General features: G+C 57.7%; 1 protein-coding gene across 3 annotated transcripts in view; it reads left to right on the plus strand.

The window, feature by feature from the left end:
• The window catches only part of CACNA2D2 (calcium voltage-gated channel auxiliary subunit alpha2delta 2), a 142,158-nt gene that overhangs the window by 114,079 nt on the left and 11,848 nt on the right, over window positions 1-16,231 (plus strand). For all 3 annotated transcript variants that reach the window (XM_032648618.1, XM_032648619.1, XM_032648620.1), the window contains exons 5-21: window positions 2,801-2,845; window positions 6,295-6,436; window positions 9,681-9,812; window positions 10,006-10,063; window positions 10,998-11,048; window positions 11,180-11,279; window positions 11,382-11,540; window positions 11,778-11,885; window positions 11,983-12,061; window positions 12,654-12,703; window positions 12,893-12,982; window positions 13,193-13,264; window positions 13,470-13,544; window positions 14,772-14,846; window positions 14,926-14,997; window positions 15,088-15,159; window positions 15,267-15,328. In XM_032648618.1, coding sequence (XP_032504509.1) covers window positions 2,801-2,845; window positions 6,295-6,436; window positions 9,681-9,812; window positions 10,006-10,063; window positions 10,998-11,048; window positions 11,180-11,279; window positions 11,382-11,540; window positions 11,778-11,885; window positions 11,983-12,061; window positions 12,654-12,703; window positions 12,893-12,982; window positions 13,193-13,264; window positions 13,470-13,544; window positions 14,772-14,846; window positions 14,926-14,997; window positions 15,088-15,159; window positions 15,267-15,328 — 1,442 coding nt within the window. The remainder of the gene's footprint in view (window positions 1-2,800; window positions 2,846-6,294; window positions 6,437-9,680; window positions 9,813-10,005; window positions 10,064-10,997; window positions 11,049-11,179; window positions 11,280-11,381; window positions 11,541-11,777; window positions 11,886-11,982; window positions 12,062-12,653; window positions 12,704-12,892; window positions 12,983-13,192; window positions 13,265-13,469; window positions 13,545-14,771; window positions 14,847-14,925; window positions 14,998-15,087; window positions 15,160-15,266; window positions 15,329-16,231) is intronic.

The raw sequence follows: 16,231 nt of genomic DNA on the forward strand, positions 1-16,231 counted from the left end.
AGCCTTACTGAGGCTGAAGGGTTTAACAGGCACCCTTGCCTCATTGGTGAGATGGAGGTGACCTCCAGGAGGCCTCAAGGGGCCACAGGGACTTGTGAGGCTTCAGCCTCAGTCTTCACTCACTGCTCAGGATCCCAGAGCTCACATGTTCAGGTCAGGATTTGAGGCCAGGACCCTTTGCCAAGTCCCCTGCACATAATCGCTAGGTGGTACCACCTCTTTGTTGTGTCCCAGAGACAGGGCACTAGTGGTGGACACTGGGGCACCTGCAGCCCAAAGTAGACACAGAGGCCTTTCCAGGGACCCTCCTACCAGACCCTAACGGTCCCATCCTGCCCCGTCCCCAGCTCCACATCATATCAAACATAGTGACCACAGCTGGGTTTACAATGTATTTTCACACATGTCACCGTGCCTGCCACCATCCATAGCTAATGCCACTCTCTACCAAGGAAGGGACATGGGCCCTCTCAAGATGGGAGGGGTAGGGAGGAGTCCTGCCCACGTGTATCCGAGTCCCTGGGGCACCAAGACTGCATACAGATTCCTGAGCCTCACCTGCAGTCTGAAGCGGGGGGGGGGGGGGGGGGGGCGGCTAGAATCCTTCTGTGTGATACATTCCCCCTGTGTCACTGATGCCACCAACATCTCATCCTCCACTGAGTCCATGAAACAGCAGGACAAAGAGACAAAGGGAGCCATTGGAGTAGCTGGACAGGTGGCCCAAGTGAATGCCAGGTGTCCCAGGGACAGCCCAGGTCAGGCAGGACCCAGGCATGGTCTGTGAGGAGAGCCCAGAGGAGGGTCACTGTGAAGGTCACTCTGGAGGCCTAGAGCCACCGACCCCTACCCATCACCCATGCCCTTTCCCACCCTTGCAGATTTGCCTAAAAAGTTGGTGAGTGAAGCCCTATGTTCTAATCTGCAGTCCTCCCACTGTGCCTGCCTATTTTCATTACAGAGGGAAAGAGCATCAGAGCCGTGTTTATAACCCCCTTTTAGATAACAAATCACATTTTCTTTTCACCAGCGACTGTGTTGAATTGATATTTTTTCCCCTCGGTTTAATAGGTTTGTGTGTTCAGGAATGATCTTCATCAACCGAAACTCCTTATTGTGTTTGATGTAATGTCAGCTTTCATTACGCGCTTGGGTCAGAGCTGGGCCCAAGGAAAGGCTGAGCACCCTGGAGCCTGGGCCCCGGCCCTCACCCCCACCCCGGGCCCACCTGAGCTCCAGTCTCTCTGGACTGGTGGTTGGGCAGGTGTGGGAGGGGTTGGAGATGAGTCGAGAAGGCAGAATGGAGCCGGGGTGCAACGCCTTTTTTATCCCTGCCTTAGCTTCCTCATCTGTATAACGGGGTCATAGGGCTGTTGGGAGAACCCTGTACCGCAGTGCGTGTGAGGCCTAGCTGGACACAGCAGATACCTCACAGGACTGAAACTTTGGTCTTTCAGTCATCAGGAGGTGTGGTCTTGCCCAAGCATAGCGCCAGGCCTGTAGTCAATGTTCCAGAATGCTTGGACTATACCTATAGGTCCAGCCAGTGGCCTGCACCCCCCAGACCTCTGGTGGGAGAGAACCCATGACTGTTCCCCACAACTAGCCCCGGTACCGACCACCTCAAACCGTGGCCTCAGACCCAGCACCTGGACAATCACCAAGGCTAAGTCCCTCCCTCCATGAGGAGCCTGAGCTCAGAGAGGGAACAGTGCAGCCCTGCGATCACACAGTACATGGGGCCCAGCCAGGCCCAGGCAAGGGGAGGCCCACCATGGAGTAAGTGCTGGCTCTGTGCTTGCTGTTTTACAGCCAGACCCTTGGGAGCACACTTGGTCATCACCCCCATTTGCAGACCACAAAGAAACAGGCTCCCAGTGAACAAGGGACTTCCGGGGCCATGCTGCAGGTTTTTGCTGTACAAAACAGGGCTGAGGAGCACCAGGGGAGGGTGACTCGGACAGTGGCCCTATCTTGTGTCCTGGCCTTAGGGCCTATCAAGGCAGGGGTGGGGTGGCCCCTCCTGAGCGGGTGGCACCTGATGGCACCAGATTTACCTTCTGGCAGCCGCTGTCAGCCATGCTCAGTTCTGATTAAAGATCATTAAACATGAAATTAGCCCATTTGTGTTACGGGTCCCTGGGGTGGCCGGTGATTATGATGTGCAGATGGCTGAGAACCCAGGCGGCGGGCAGGCGGGCGAGGCCAGGACACGCGGTGCTAGCAAAGGCAGGCAAGGGCTGGGAGGCAGGCACAGGGGCCGGGCTTTGTTTTCTCCTGCTCCTGTTGTGTAAACCCCCTTGCATTTCACAACAAATCACAGATAATTAATAAGTACATGCTCGTAATGAGCAGGCTTTTTAATAGAAGAAATTGGAAGATGCGGTGTCGAGTCATTATTTCACTCTTTCCCAGACTCGGCTCTATTTTTCCATCTTCCTCAATTCTCCCTTGGTACTGCCTCAGCCAGAGTCTCTGCAGATAGGCTGGCTCTAACCCTACCTCCCAGCAGGGCTTCAGTGCAGAGACCCTGATCCTAGAGTCAGGGAGCCCCAGGGGTACCGATCGGTGGTACCACATCCTCCTGGTGCCTGTGAGAGCTCCTGAGGACGGTCTGGCTGGGGTGTGGGTGGGGCATCCAGCCTGACTCATCCAGCCCTCCCTGGATGGCAGCTCTGGATGGGTAAGGGGACGGTCTCTGCCCCAGAGGAATCTGAGGGGGCCATTCCAGGCCTTAGAGCTGGGGGTCCTGGCCGCACCTCAGGAGACCATGAGTGATGAGGCATCTCTTCCCCACCAGGAGGAAGACATAGTGTACTATGACGCCAAGGCCGACGCTGAGCTGGTAAGTGCCCCCACCCATGCTGGCAGGGATGGGGAGCTGCCAGAGCCACACCCCCCTCTCTGGGACCTCATGGCCTCAGCTGTAAAATGAGTGTTAGAATTCAGCACTCTTCAGCATTCTGAGCTTGGCCTTGCAGAGTTGTGGCTGCACAGGTCCCTGCCCTACACCTCCCACAATTCCCTAGAGGCCCTGACCCCTCCAGGGCTGTGTCTCTGTGGCACCAAGGGGCACAGCTTCACTGTACAGTGTGGGGCGGGCCCAGCCCCATCCCGGGGCAGGGTGGTGAGGCTCTTGGACCTCTTCCCCTAGGTCAGTTCAGGTACCAGCATCGGGAGGACAGAGGGATGCTGAGTGCTGTGAGAGTAGGGGAGAGAGGGAGCAGGTGGGGAGGGCTTCCTGGAGGTAGGCAGGTGGAGCCGGGATGCAGGTGTGTTTCAGGTGAGTGCAGGTACCCTTCCCTGTGGTGAGGGGAAAGTGGCTTCCGCGTGCTGACCACCCCACAGCCTGGCCCCATGATCAGTGTTGGCCCTGGGCTAAGTCAGTCTCCCCCCAGCTGTAGAGGCAGCCCAGTCCCTGTGCCTGTTCTTCAGATGAAGGAGAGGGCTCTGACTCATCAGGGGTCACCACCCCGGAAGTGGTGGTGCTGGGACCGACCGGAGAACCCAGAGCTACACTGCTCTTCTGCCTCACTGACTGGTTCACGTCTGCTTGGGTGGCCCTGTGACAGAGAGAGGTCCCTGTCACCAGATGACTCACGTGAAAGTGTGACCATTTGGGGTGTGAGGGGGTCTACAGAGGAGACAAGAGTGTCTGAGGGTGCAGGGCACATGGAACAGATTGTTTTGGTGAACCTGTCAAGGCCCAAATTCATCTGCCTGCTTTTGAGGCAAAAGTAGTTGAACCTGGTTATTTCCTCTGTAAACAGAGGTGTCACAACTCAGTCTCTGGGGCCCCACCTGTGCTGACTGGTGCAGAAGACCCAACAGCTAGACTCCCACTCCTGGGCCTATTGGCCTGGGGGGTTGCCTGGAGCGAGCACAAGGTATCCAGTGGCACCAAGAGGTGGGCAGGCAGGAAGGGATTCCTGCAGAGGGTCTGTGGTACCAGGCTGGCCTTGGTGAGCCTTCAGGAGGGCAGGCAGGCAGGGCCGCAGAGAAGGAGGGGTGGGTGGGCTAAAGCAGGTGTGCTTCCCCCTTGGCTGAGCCTCCGTGGCTCCCAGAGAAGTTGCTAAAATTAAAGCTGGAATCTGAAATTCAAATGAAGAACAAACCTTTAATTAGACCCTGAATCTAATTCCTTACCCCCCTCAGCAGCGGGCTGTAATTTTAGCAATCAGTGCATTAAATATAAACCAGGAGACTGCAGTTGCCCACCGTACAAAGCCCCTGGGCGTCGGGGTGACGCTGAGGGGTCTCCTTGGCCAGTCTGGTGCCCGGCCCCCTCCCTGGACTCCCTGCTCCCAGCAGCCCCCAACCCCTGGCTCTAAATCACTGACTCCCTGCCCCCAGCCCCTTGGACATCTGCTAGGGGGGGCTAGGGACAGCACAGGGAGGGAGATTCACCCCGGGTGGGGCTGGGCCAGGGTCGGTTAGGCCAAAATCCCAGCCCTCCCAGCCCCGGTATAAATATCAGCACGCGCACATTCCCCAACTCTCCTGCCTGTTAACATTGTTTTGTTTTTTTAATCTTTGCCAGAGGTACAGTTAGAGATCTTTCTAGACCATTTACTTTTAAATTACCAGCCAGAAGGTGGGGGTAGGGAGGGAAAGAAGGAAGGAAAAAGTTCGCCAGCTGATAGCTTATCAGAACAGAATCCAAATGTCACATTAGTTGGGAAAGTTGGGAGATTAAATTTTCCAGCGCCCTTCATCTGCCGCTGACATTTCGGGGGCTTTCTTCTTCCGCACTTCCCCCTCCTCCCAGCAGAACGTGAGTGGCTCACACCTCAGGGGCGGCCGGCTCCCTGCTCTGGCCTCCATGCTCAGCAGCTGCCTGCCCCAGCTTTACCCAGCATCCAGGAGCTTCTAGGAGGCTAGGGTGTGCCGAGGTGGGCAGAGCGGTGGCACACTGGGTGAGGGGCAATGGCAGGGCAGTAGATGGCTTGGATTTTGCTGTTACAAAATCCAATCTTGAAGAGATAGATGAAAAGGGTGTTTGCTGCAGGCCCTCCAGCCAGCTGCACCCACCATCCAGGCAGTAATTCATTCCCCAGGCCTGAGGGTGCACCCAGAGCACTCCCTGGGTGGCGACAGCACAGCTGGCTGGGTGGGGAGGCACCATCACCCTTTCCCCAGACAGACAGCCTGGCGGCAGGAACATGAGGGGTGTGACCAGGACCCAGTGAGCAGTGGGGTCGGCCGTCACGTGAGATCCACTGGGGAGAGGAAATGAGCTGAGCCTGGTGCTGAAGGTGGTCACAGGGGCGTTGAGGGGCAGTGAGGGAACATGTGGCTGGTTCAGCTGCTTATGCTCCCTCCTCCCAGGGCACAAAGACCCCCAGCTCTGCGCCTACCTCGCGTGGCTCTCCATCTCTCCTTGCCTCCCCATCCGGCTTTTCTTCATCTTCCCCTTCACTTTCTACCTCCATCTTCCCTTCCCCCTTGCACACCTGCACCCGTGCCTGCCCACCCCCCACCTCGGCTGCGGCATCAACACTATAGTCGCAGACCCACTCCTGCCAGCCTGTGGTGGTGGGCAGGGGCGCACGGCGCATGCCCAGCCTGCCTGGCCAGGCGATGCTGTAATTGGCACCTGTCAGACGGCTGCAACTCATTTTAGAAAGTCAGTGGGGGCCTTTATAGTCCTTCTGCTAGCAGGCACCGCAGACCCTCCTTCTGGATGTTACCAGGTCTCAGTGCTAGCCCCGACCCGAGCCCAGCTCTCCCACGGACTCCCCGCTCTCCAGCTCAGCCCCTAGAGCCACCCTGCTGCAGGGGGTGGTGCCCCTCCCCCAGACGGGGCTAGGGCCCTCTCCTTGGTGCCAGAGGAACTCCATGCAGGGGATAGGTGGGACCAAGTTGTGGGGTGTATGTTGCAAAGCTCCTGTGACGGGGTGCTGAGGCCGCCTTGTGATGACACAGAGCAAGTCCTTATGAGCAGGGTGTCTGCAGCCCACTCCTCTCTAGCTCCAAGATTTGCCTCCTTCGCTGATAATTGGTTTTCAAGGATGTGAGGAAGGGCTTGGTTTGGTCTCGGCTCTGGAATTTGGGTTTAGCAAATGTGGGGATGGTGGGTGGGGCAGGTGGGTGTCACGGGCTTTCCAGGCAAGGGGTCCATACCCCATGTCTCTCTGTCCCTGTGTCTCTCCATCTCTCTGTCTCTGCAGTAGTCTCTGATTCTGAGATGCCCCTATCTCCTAGATTCTGGCCCCCCTGCCTGCAGTTCTATCCAACCCCACTCCACCATTTCCCAGCCCTGACACTGCCATGGTTGGGGGTCCCTTTCCACAGGACGACCCTGAGAGTGAGGATGTGGAAAGGGGGTCCAAGGCCAGCACCCTACGGCTGGACTTCGTTGAGGACTCAAACTTCAAGAACAAGGTCAACTATTCATACACGGCTGTGCAGATCCCCACGGACATCTACAAAGGCTGTGAGTGTGCAGAGTGATCGGGAGCAGCCCTTCCCACCCACCATGGGGGCAAGGCCCACTGCCTGGGCACTGCCAGGTCCCAGGTGCCCATCCACCTTCAGCCCCCTACCTACACCCAGGGTCACACATGCTCACCTCTCAGACCTGCCCACATGCAGGCATCGAGCCACTCTCAGGCACAGCCTCACGCTAACTCTCAGCAAGACGCAAAACACCGAGCCTCTCACCCCTATGCATGTACGGGCTCACACAAATGCATGCAAACAACTCTTCCCCCACGTGCTGGGCCAAGTCCCCACCTGTCCCCAGAGCAGCTCCTCCCTACCCTCTCCCATTCCCTGGCCCCATGCAGGAAGGGTTGAGGACCTACCACATCAAGATGGGCACAGGACAGGGAGCAACTTCTCATTCACAGACACCAACCCTGTAACACCTCCCTCCTTCTTCCTGGTGAGCAGGGGGAGGTGGAGATGGAGGTCAGGGGGATTGAGTAGAGGGTGGTTGAGATGCCAAGCTCCAGGGACAGTATAGCTTTGCACAATGGGGAAACCAGGTCACTACAGCTAGAAGGATTTGAGTCAGACATGAGGATGAACTTCCTGAAGAACTTGGGAGGTGTAGGGAGAAGAGGCCAAGAGTCAAACACTGAATGGGGAACCCTAGCTGCAGGATTTAAGGCCCCGGAGTCTCTTGGTTCTGACACAATTCTATGGGCACCTACAGGGTAGCCTCAGAATCCAAGGGGCCCACTGGGTGGAGGTTCCTGAAGCAAAGGTCCCAGAACTTCTGCGTGGACTTCAGAAAGCAGGGAATCCTCCAGGGTTCTCAGGGAGGCCCCTCCTGGGCCTTCTGGGCAGCCTCAGGCAGGAGTGAGGGTGGATGCCCCCCACACCCTACAAGGGCCACCCACAGGCCACCTGCCCAAGCCAGTCGAGGGGCACTATCACAGGCAGGCACACTAATTAAAACAGGAACCACACCACCCTCCCCAGTCACCCCTCGCTACCCACACAAATTACATTTTATATGTTTTTTATTTACTGTGTCACTTTTAATTAAGTCTGTAATCGCCTGCCTGAGAGGGGCATGGTCCCCATTTCCAAGCTCAGTGTGATCTGAGGGTGTGGGCACATGAGTGTGTGTGTGTGGTCACAGGGCTGAGCAGCACGCCCTTTCCAGGTGGGGGGCTGTAGTGTGTGCACAAGCGTGTCTCACAGTGTATGCGTGAGCGTGCATGTGGTCATGGCTACCTGAAGGGACAGCCCAGCCAGGTCTCCTCTCGGCCCTTGACCTGAGTCAGGGACACCCCTCTGCCAGCAGCAGCTAGAGGGGCTCCCAGAATGGTCTGTCTGCTCTAAGCCTCTCATGTGCAGATGGGGAAACTGAAGTCCAGTGAGGGGTGGGACCTGCCAGGCAGACTCTCCCACGGCAGACAGTACTGTGTGAAACATTTGAGAGCCTGACTTTATTTTTTCCTTAAAGAGAAAAATAGAAATTGTACAACTCACTAAGTTTCTAAATTAGGAACGGGACCATAACATACTGTTCAGTAGGCACAGCCAATGCTAGAAATGTGTTTTGTTTTCACATTATGGTCAGTTAAGGGAAGCTGCAGGGCCAGAGAGAAGGGAGTGAGAGCAGAGCGGGAGGACTAGGCAGCAGACAAGACAGCAGAGGCCCCCCAGTCTGGAGAGAGAGAGCAGAGGGAAGAATGCCCCAGAATATATTGTCACCCCCTAGGCTGTGGGCCGAGCCTGGAGCATTCGTATCTTTAAATCACAGCTCTGGGAATTCCCTGGCGGTCCAGTGGTTAGGACTCTGCGCTTCCACTGCAGCGGGCACGGGTTCGATCCCTGGTCGGGGAATTAAGCTCCTGCATGCCAGGCGGTGCAGCCAAAAAATAAAATAAAGTAAAAAATAAATCACAGCTCTTCATCTGTTCTAAGGGTTTCTTCTCTGAAAAGAAGAGCAGAGCCTTTGGAAGACATGCTCTGGTTCCCGTTTGGGGAGTGGATCTTCAGGGAGAGGTGATGGTGTCAGGGCTCCACCCGGAAAGAAAGGAGGTGGGAGAAGTTGGAGGAAGAAGTAGCCCCCAGGGGAGGGGGTGCGATACAGAGGCCTGGCAGTAGCAGGTATCCAACTCCTGCTGTTTTTTCTGAGTTTCCCACACGCAGAGACAGGTACACTGCACATGTGAGAGCATGTGCCACACACACACATTGGGCAGGTTTAGGGCTGTCCTGAGTTGGGGGGCTGCGTACTGCTTAAGCCATCCCAAGTCTCTGCCCGGGTTGCCGGATGGATGGAGTCCATCCATCTGAGAGAAGCCTTGCTCTGTGTGTGGGGGGCTAGGTCTGGCCAGGGCGTCACACCTGTGCAGCCACAGAGGTTGAGGGAGGGGGAGGGTGGGGTAACTTGTGATGGGGGGTTGTGAAAGCAGGACCCGTTGGTGTCCTCCTGTAAGGGCAGAGTGGTGTGTAGGTATGAGCATGTGTGACCCTGTGCCCATGGCAGCAGTGAGGCTGCTGGGCAGGTAGGTTTGGGGGTGAGGGGATGACACATCCGGCTGGAAACACAGAGGTTAGATGTAGGTACACCTGTTGTATACCTGCATGCAGTATACAAGCGCAGGCTGTGTGTGTGTGTGTGTGTGTGTGTGTGTGGAAGTGCACGTGCCAGTGTTGCAGCAGGATCATTGCACAGCCCGTGTCCCTCCGAGAGCCCCCGCCCCCACCCCTGCCTGCTCCTGGCCCCAGTTGATTAATCATGGAGCTGAGTGGCTTCCAGCTTATCAGGTACCTTAATAGCTGAATAATTCCAGCACCGTCATTGAGCCCTTAATTGCTTTCTTGTGGCTGCAGCCCGGAGTGCATGCTGAGTGGGTGAGCTCCCAGGGGACCAGCCGCAAGCTCCAGGCAGCAGGCTGGATGGGCATCCCAGCTCATAGCTCCCTGCCACCTGGGTGGCCCCTCCGCAGGGGCCACAGGCCACAGCTGCCCTGCCTGATCATGTGGAGCCTGGCCGAAGGGCAGGCTGAGCTGTTTCTTGGGATGAGAACAAGGATGTCTTCCTGGAGGAGCTGGTGCAGCCCCAGCTGAGCCCTGGGAAGTGAGGGAGACCTGGGTAGGCAGAGAGCAGGTGAGGCTTTCTAAGTGAGAGGCACATGCATGGGTGTCGCTGTGATGAGCTTCAGCGCGGGAACAGCCGAAGCGCTTCCCACCCCAGCCCCCTGCTTCCCCCCTAGCCACCGTCATCCTCAATGAGCTCAACTGGACGGAGGCCCTGGAGAATGTATTCATTGAGAACCGCAGGCGGGACCCCACACTCCTGTGGCAGGTCTTCGGCAGTGCCACGGGAGTCACTCGCTATTATCCAGGTGAGCACTAGCCCATCTCCCCAGTCCACTCAGCACCCCACCCTCCTCCATCTCCCTGACCCCTCATCCTGGGGTGCGTGGGGCAGGACGGTCACCTTGCTGGTTGCGGGGTGGCCTGGCCACTGCTGCAAGGCCTGCTACCAGCCCCAGGCCCTTCCCTGCCTGTCCGCAGTCACCTCCTCTCCTCCCACAGCCACCCCATGGCGAGCCCCCAAGAAAATCGACCTGTACGATGTCCGAAGGAGACCCTGGTGAGCAAGCAAGGAGGGGCTGGGCAGGGACACCCCCTCAGCTCTCCCACCTGCTCCCCTCCATCCCGATAACCAGGCCTCCAAGCAGGGCGCAGCCAGCTCTATCCAATTTTCATTTCACACATCGTTGCCACTGGAAAATGGATCCCATCACCCAGGCAGGCCTCCCAGCTGCCTCTGCCCCCTGTCCACTGCCCGGCACTCCACCCCCTCGGGACTGAGGGATTGGGCTAGTGGGGGTTCCTGAGGGTGGGTATGTCCTCCGTGGGTTTGGCCGGCCCCTGCTGTACCCATCTGAGCCCTAGACACCCCTACCCTCTGCTCTGCCTCTCCTGCAGTACTCCCTGGCCTCCTCCTCTGCCACCTGTTCAATCCCATACGCAGCTATGACTCTGCCCTTGGTGCCTCAGCCTGGGCCGGGGGAAATGACAAGCCACTGAGGCCATGGAACAGGCCTCCTAGCCTCTCTGGATCACCTGCTCACCCCTCCTTGGGGCTGTTCACATGTTGGGGGACCAGGTCACTCATGCCATGGGCAAGGACTGTCTGCTTTATTAAATGCGGTGTCCTCAGTGCCTAGAACCCTGTCTGACCCATGCCATGGATGCTCAATAGAAACATGTTGAATTGGGCTTCCTTGATGGCACAGTGGTTGAGAGTCCGCCTGCTGACGCAGGGGACACGGGTTCGTGCCCTGGTCCGGGAAGATCCCACATGCCGCGGAGCGGCTGGGCCCGTGAGCCATGGCCGCTGGGCCTGCGCGTCCAGAGCCTGTGCTCCGCAATGGGAGAGGCCACAGCAGTGAGAGGCCCACGTACCGAAAAAAAAAAAAAATTAAAAAAAAGAAACATGTTGAATCAGTATGTGGGTGAAGGAAGGAAGAACCCACAAGGTCTCAGTGAGGCTGGCCCTAACTGAGGCTTCTCCTGGGCAGGTATATCCAGGGGGCCTCGTCGCCCAAGGACATGGTCATCATCGTGGATGTGTGAGTGAGCGATGCTGGCAGGTGGGGTGGGGGCGGGGCTAGGGACTAGAATATGCTGCTGGGGAACATGATGGGGAAGCAGCAGGAGAACACCTGAGGCCGAGCAGACGCCTCCGTGACCCACCCCCCAGGAGTGGCAGCGTGAGCGGGTTGACCCTGAAGCTGATGAAGACATCTGTCTGTGAGATGCTGGACACACTCTCCGATGATGACTATGTGAACGTTGCCTCCGTGAGTGGCAAGGGCGGTAGGCGGGCACTCCCTCCTGCCCCATGCAACCCCTGCATGCCCAGGCCAGCCTGAGGCCACTCACCACTCTCACTGTCCCTGCAGTTCAATGAAAAGGCACAGCCTGTGTCATGCTTCACACACCTGGTTCAGGCCAACGTGCGTAACAAGAAGGTGTTCAAGGAAGCTGTGCAGGGCATGGTGGCCAAGGGCACCACAGGCTACAAGGCCGGCTTTGAGTATGCCTTCGATCAGCTGCAGAATGTGAGCCCCCTGGGTGGGCGAACGGGTGGCCAGGGACAGGCAAGGGCCCAGGCTTGGTGACACCAGGGAAATCAAGATAGATGACCTTGTTAGTACCCAACAGGCAGGTTGGGCAGATAGCACTGTCAACTGTGGGGTAGGGGAGCCAGAGGGCCAGGCCCATTCCGGGGAAGGAGACCCACCTGTGGACCAGGGAGGGGCTGAAAGCTGCCTGACCCCACACCTACTCCTGCCCAGTCCAACATCACTCGTGCCAACTGCAATAAGATGATCATGATGTTCACGGACGGCGGTGAGGACCGCGTACAGGACGTCTTTGAGAAGTACAATTGGCCCAACCGGACGGTGAGGCTCAGCCCAGGTGGGGGCTGCCCTGACCTGGCCCAGTACAGGGGAGGGCTGTCCTCTGGCGGCCACGGCAGTAACCTCAAGCCCCAAACAGGTGCGCGTGTTTACTTTCTCCGTGGGGCAGCACAACTACGACGTCACACCCCTGCAGTGGATGGCCTGCACCAACAAAGGTACCTTGTCCGGGTGTCACTGCCACAGGGCCTGCCTGCCGTGTTCTGCCAATCCATTGGGTTGGTTGTCCACGTGTCCTTCATATGTCCAGCTTTCCAGCTGCTTGTTCATCCAGTGTCTGTCTTTCTGTATATGTGACTGGTCATCTCTCTATGTGGCTAACTTGTCCATCTGACTCAGCCTCTTTCCACCTATCTGACTGTCCATTGTTCATCTGTCCCTAGCTTGTCTGCTCCTGCATCTGTTTTCTGGTCAATCCAACGCTCCATGCAATTGGGCCTGGCCTCCAGGTGGACTCTGAATGTCACTGCCATCCTAGAATGAGGGACTTCAGGCCTCAGGCTCCTCCTTTCATCCCAGTTCTGCTTCCTTAAACCCCTACACTCACAGCCCCTTCCATGTCATTGGTCCCATTCACAGGGTGATGGCAGGGAGCACTAAAGGAACATGAGTTCAGAGGAAATGACACCAAAAAGAGAGGGAACCTAAGAGACCAGTCAGGGCTGCAGACACACCCCAGGGTACAGGGCCTCCTGTGCCATGGATCCCAAGCAGCACCCAGGCCCACCTCTGCCTCCCCTTCCCTCACAGGTTACTATTTTGAGATCCCTTCCATCGGTGCCATTCGCATCAACACGCAGGTGAGACTGTGGGGGCGCCCCTCCTCCCAGCCCCTTGTCTTTGCTTCGCGGGGTCGTGGGAACCATGGGCTGCTGTGTGATGAGAGCGCCCCCTGGTGGCTAATTGACACATGGGGAGGCAGGACAGGGAAGATACAGTGGGAGGGGCAGACTCATGACGCCCCACCCCTGCCCCCACCACCTCCCCAGGAATATCTAGATGTATTGGGCAGGCCCATGGTGCTGGCGGGCAAGGAGGCCAAGCAGGTTCAATGGACCAACGTGTACGAGGATGCACTGGTAAGGCCTCGGGGCAAGGAAGGGGTGGGGCTGGTGACCTTCCCCCCAGGATGTGCCCACAGGGTCAGGTCCCATGAGGGCCCCCTTATGGTGGTAAACCAAACAGAGGAGAAAGAGAGGTGGCCTGTCCCCACACCCCTGCTCTGAACACTCAGGGTGGGGGCATGGCTGGCCACAGGAGTCTGACCCATCCTCCTCCTCTCCCTTCAGGGGCTGGGGTTGGTGGTGACAGGGACCCTCCCTGTTTTCAACCTGACGCAGGATGGCCCTGGGGAAAAGAAGGTGAGGTTCCCCACTGGGGAAGGGCTAGTCATGCCTGGGTCTCGAGAGCTGTGCATGCCCAAAACAGGTCTGGGATGGAGCGCGGATAGGCAGGCCTCTCAACTGGACAGGGGCAGCAGCTTGAGGCCATGGGCATGGGCAGTTGGGCACGGTGGCTCCCCCCATGGAATTGAGCCTGTTGCAGACCCCCTGCCTCTGCTCCCAGAACCAGCTGATCCTGGGCGTGATGGGCATTGACGTGGCTTTGAATGACATCAAGAGGCTGACTCCCAACTACACGGTGAGTGTCTACCTGCCCATCTCCCTGTTCCGCCTCTCCTGTGGACACAAGCCAGGCTCAGCAGAGGCTGATGGGGATTCCCACACCTCTGTGGAGTTCTCTGAGTTCAGGCGGTCAGGGAAGGCTTCCAGAGGAGGTGATCTTGGGCCTAGAACTGGGATCAGCAAACTTCTGTAAAGGGCCAGATTATAAATATTTTAGTCTCTGCCAGCCTAAATACTCATACTCATACTCAATTCTACTGCATTGAGGAAACAGCCAGAGACAAAACATAAATAAATGGGCATGGCTATGTTCCAATACAATTTTGTTTGTAGATACTAAAATTTGGATTTCGAATAATTTTCACAAGTCATGAAATAGAAATCCCTCTTTTTCAATCATTTAAAAATGTAAAAACCATTCTTATCTCACAGCAGTACAGTAACCAGCAGCGGGTCAGATGTGGTCCATGGGCCCTAGTTTGTCGACCCCTGGTCCGTCACATAGGCAGGAGTGTCCTGGGTAGAAAGGAGGTGAAGGCGTACCTTGGAGGCAAAGGGAACTCTCTGGGCAAAGGCCTGAAGGTGAAAAACAGAATCATAAGCCAGGGAAGGGGCCAGATCAGTGTGGCTGACCCAGGGCCTATGGCAAAGAGTTTGGGACTTGGTTGTGAAAAGGTTGGGAGATGTGTGTCAGCATGCTTAAACCTGAGCCACATGAAGGCCCCAAGTCTTTGGCCTCCATCTGCAGTGAGAAAACTGCCTCAGAGAGGTATGGGGTGAGTCCAGAGTCCTGCTTTTCTTTCCCTTACACTTGGAAGGGACACCCCAGGTAGTCCAAGGGTACACTCGTCCCCCTGCGGTCCACCAAGATGGGGACCAAGAAGAGGCCGTAGTGGGGAGAGGAGGGGAGGGCAACAGCAGCCTTGTGGGGCCAGCGGAGGTGGAGAGGTTCCGCTGACTGATAGCGCCATGAGAACCCGGGGGAGGGGCTGAGAAGGCCAAATCACATTAAGGTCCCACAGAGCTGGCCAGCATGGGCCAGGGCTAGTGCATGAGGGGCACCAGCCTGCTGGACTTGGCTTGAGAGGTAGGCTTGGGGCCGAGCGGCATGTTGGGGTCCCTGACCCAGGAAGGCAGATGGCACCCCCCAGCAGCGTGGGAGGCAGGATGAGAAAGAGCTCTGGAGCCCAGGAAATCCCTGCCCAACCCTCCAGGCCCTAAGCCCCTCTACCTATACCCCCAGCTTGGAGCCAACGGCTACGTGTTTGCCATTGACCTGAATGGCTACGTGTTGCTGCACCCCAGCCTCAAGCCCCAGGTGAGCCAGATGGGTGGCCTGCAGATGGGGGGTAAACCCTGTGAGAGAAGGTCCTGACTTCCTGCCCTGCCTCCCCTAGACCACCAACTTCCGGGAGCCTGTGACCCTGGACTTCCTGGATGCAGAGCTGGAGGATGAGAACAAGGAGGAGGTAAGGAGAAGAAGAGGAGGAGGGATGGGGGCGGGCATCCAGAGCAGAGAAGGGTAGGGGCCCCACCCTTCACGTCTCTGACCCTTCCAGATCCGTCGGAGCATGATCGATGGCAACAAGGGCCACAAACAGATCAGAACGCTGGTCAAGTCCTTGGATGAGGTGAGAAGGGGACAGAAGGGGGACAGAAGGTCAGGGTGGACACCCTCCTACCCCCCACTCCACCCCAGCCTGCTACCCCAAGCACCTGACCCAGCCTCTTCTCCCAGAGGTACATAGACGAGGTGATGCGGAACTACACCTGGGTGCCTATAAGGAGCACCAACTACAGGTGAGTGGAGCCAGGCTGGGCAGGCAGGGAGGGGCAGGGCAGCCCCAGAGCCCTAGCTGCCCCTCCGTCCCCCACCCCCGTGTGCCAGATCTCAGTGGCTGTGACCACGATCCCAGTGGGGCCCCAGCAGCCAGGGCTGCTTACTTCTCACTCCTGGGTGCTCAGTCCCAAGGGTCCCTCGCTGGCCCTTCATGAACAAGCAGCATCTCCTGGGAGCGCACAGTGGAGACATGACAGTGCATCTGATGCCTCCCCATTCCCCACCACCCTCTCTACATCCCTCCCGCCTTGGATTGTATCCCTGGATGTGTGCATGCAGGATGTCATCCTCAGCACGTTCACCGGCCTGCTCTCAGCAGTTGTCGCAGCCTCAGAGAGTGTACTGACTGTCTTCTGCGTGCCCCCAGAGCTGGTCTCCTTCACACTCCAGCACCAGCCCATGACTGCCCCTCACTGTGATAGTGCCAGCCCTGCTTTTAGCTGGCTCTCACATGGCCTGAGTCTCTGGGGACTAAGGACCCCGCTCTCATGGCAACACCCCCACCCCCATCCCCACAGCCTAGCTCACTGACAGTATTCTGCCCCTGTGAGTCTGCTGCTGGCCAGCTGGAGGAGACTGGCTGGGCAGGTGGTGTGCTGGGGGAGGCCGCTGGGGCGAGGGGTGGGATGGGGAATTGCTTTGGGCTGGGAGTTCTGAGGCCTCCAGGAGAGTTTGGGAAGTGGAGGGCCCAGGCCCCTAGGCCCTGAATCTCTCACAGCTAACCAGGGAGAGGTGTCCCTGGTGGTCGGGGGAGGGGATGCCACAGCCTGGGCCTCTCACCCAGCTCCAAAGCCGTGGGGAGGAGGGTGCCAATGGGGCCCGCCTCTCTCCAGCAGTGACCTGTGCTCCTCCCATCCCCTCCT

Source organism: Phocoena sinus, chromosome 11, assembly GCF_008692025.1.
Source record: "Phocoena sinus isolate mPhoSin1 chromosome 11, mPhoSin1.pri, whole genome shotgun sequence".
NCBI lineage: Eukaryota > Metazoa > Chordata > Mammalia > Artiodactyla > Phocoenidae > Phocoena > Phocoena sinus.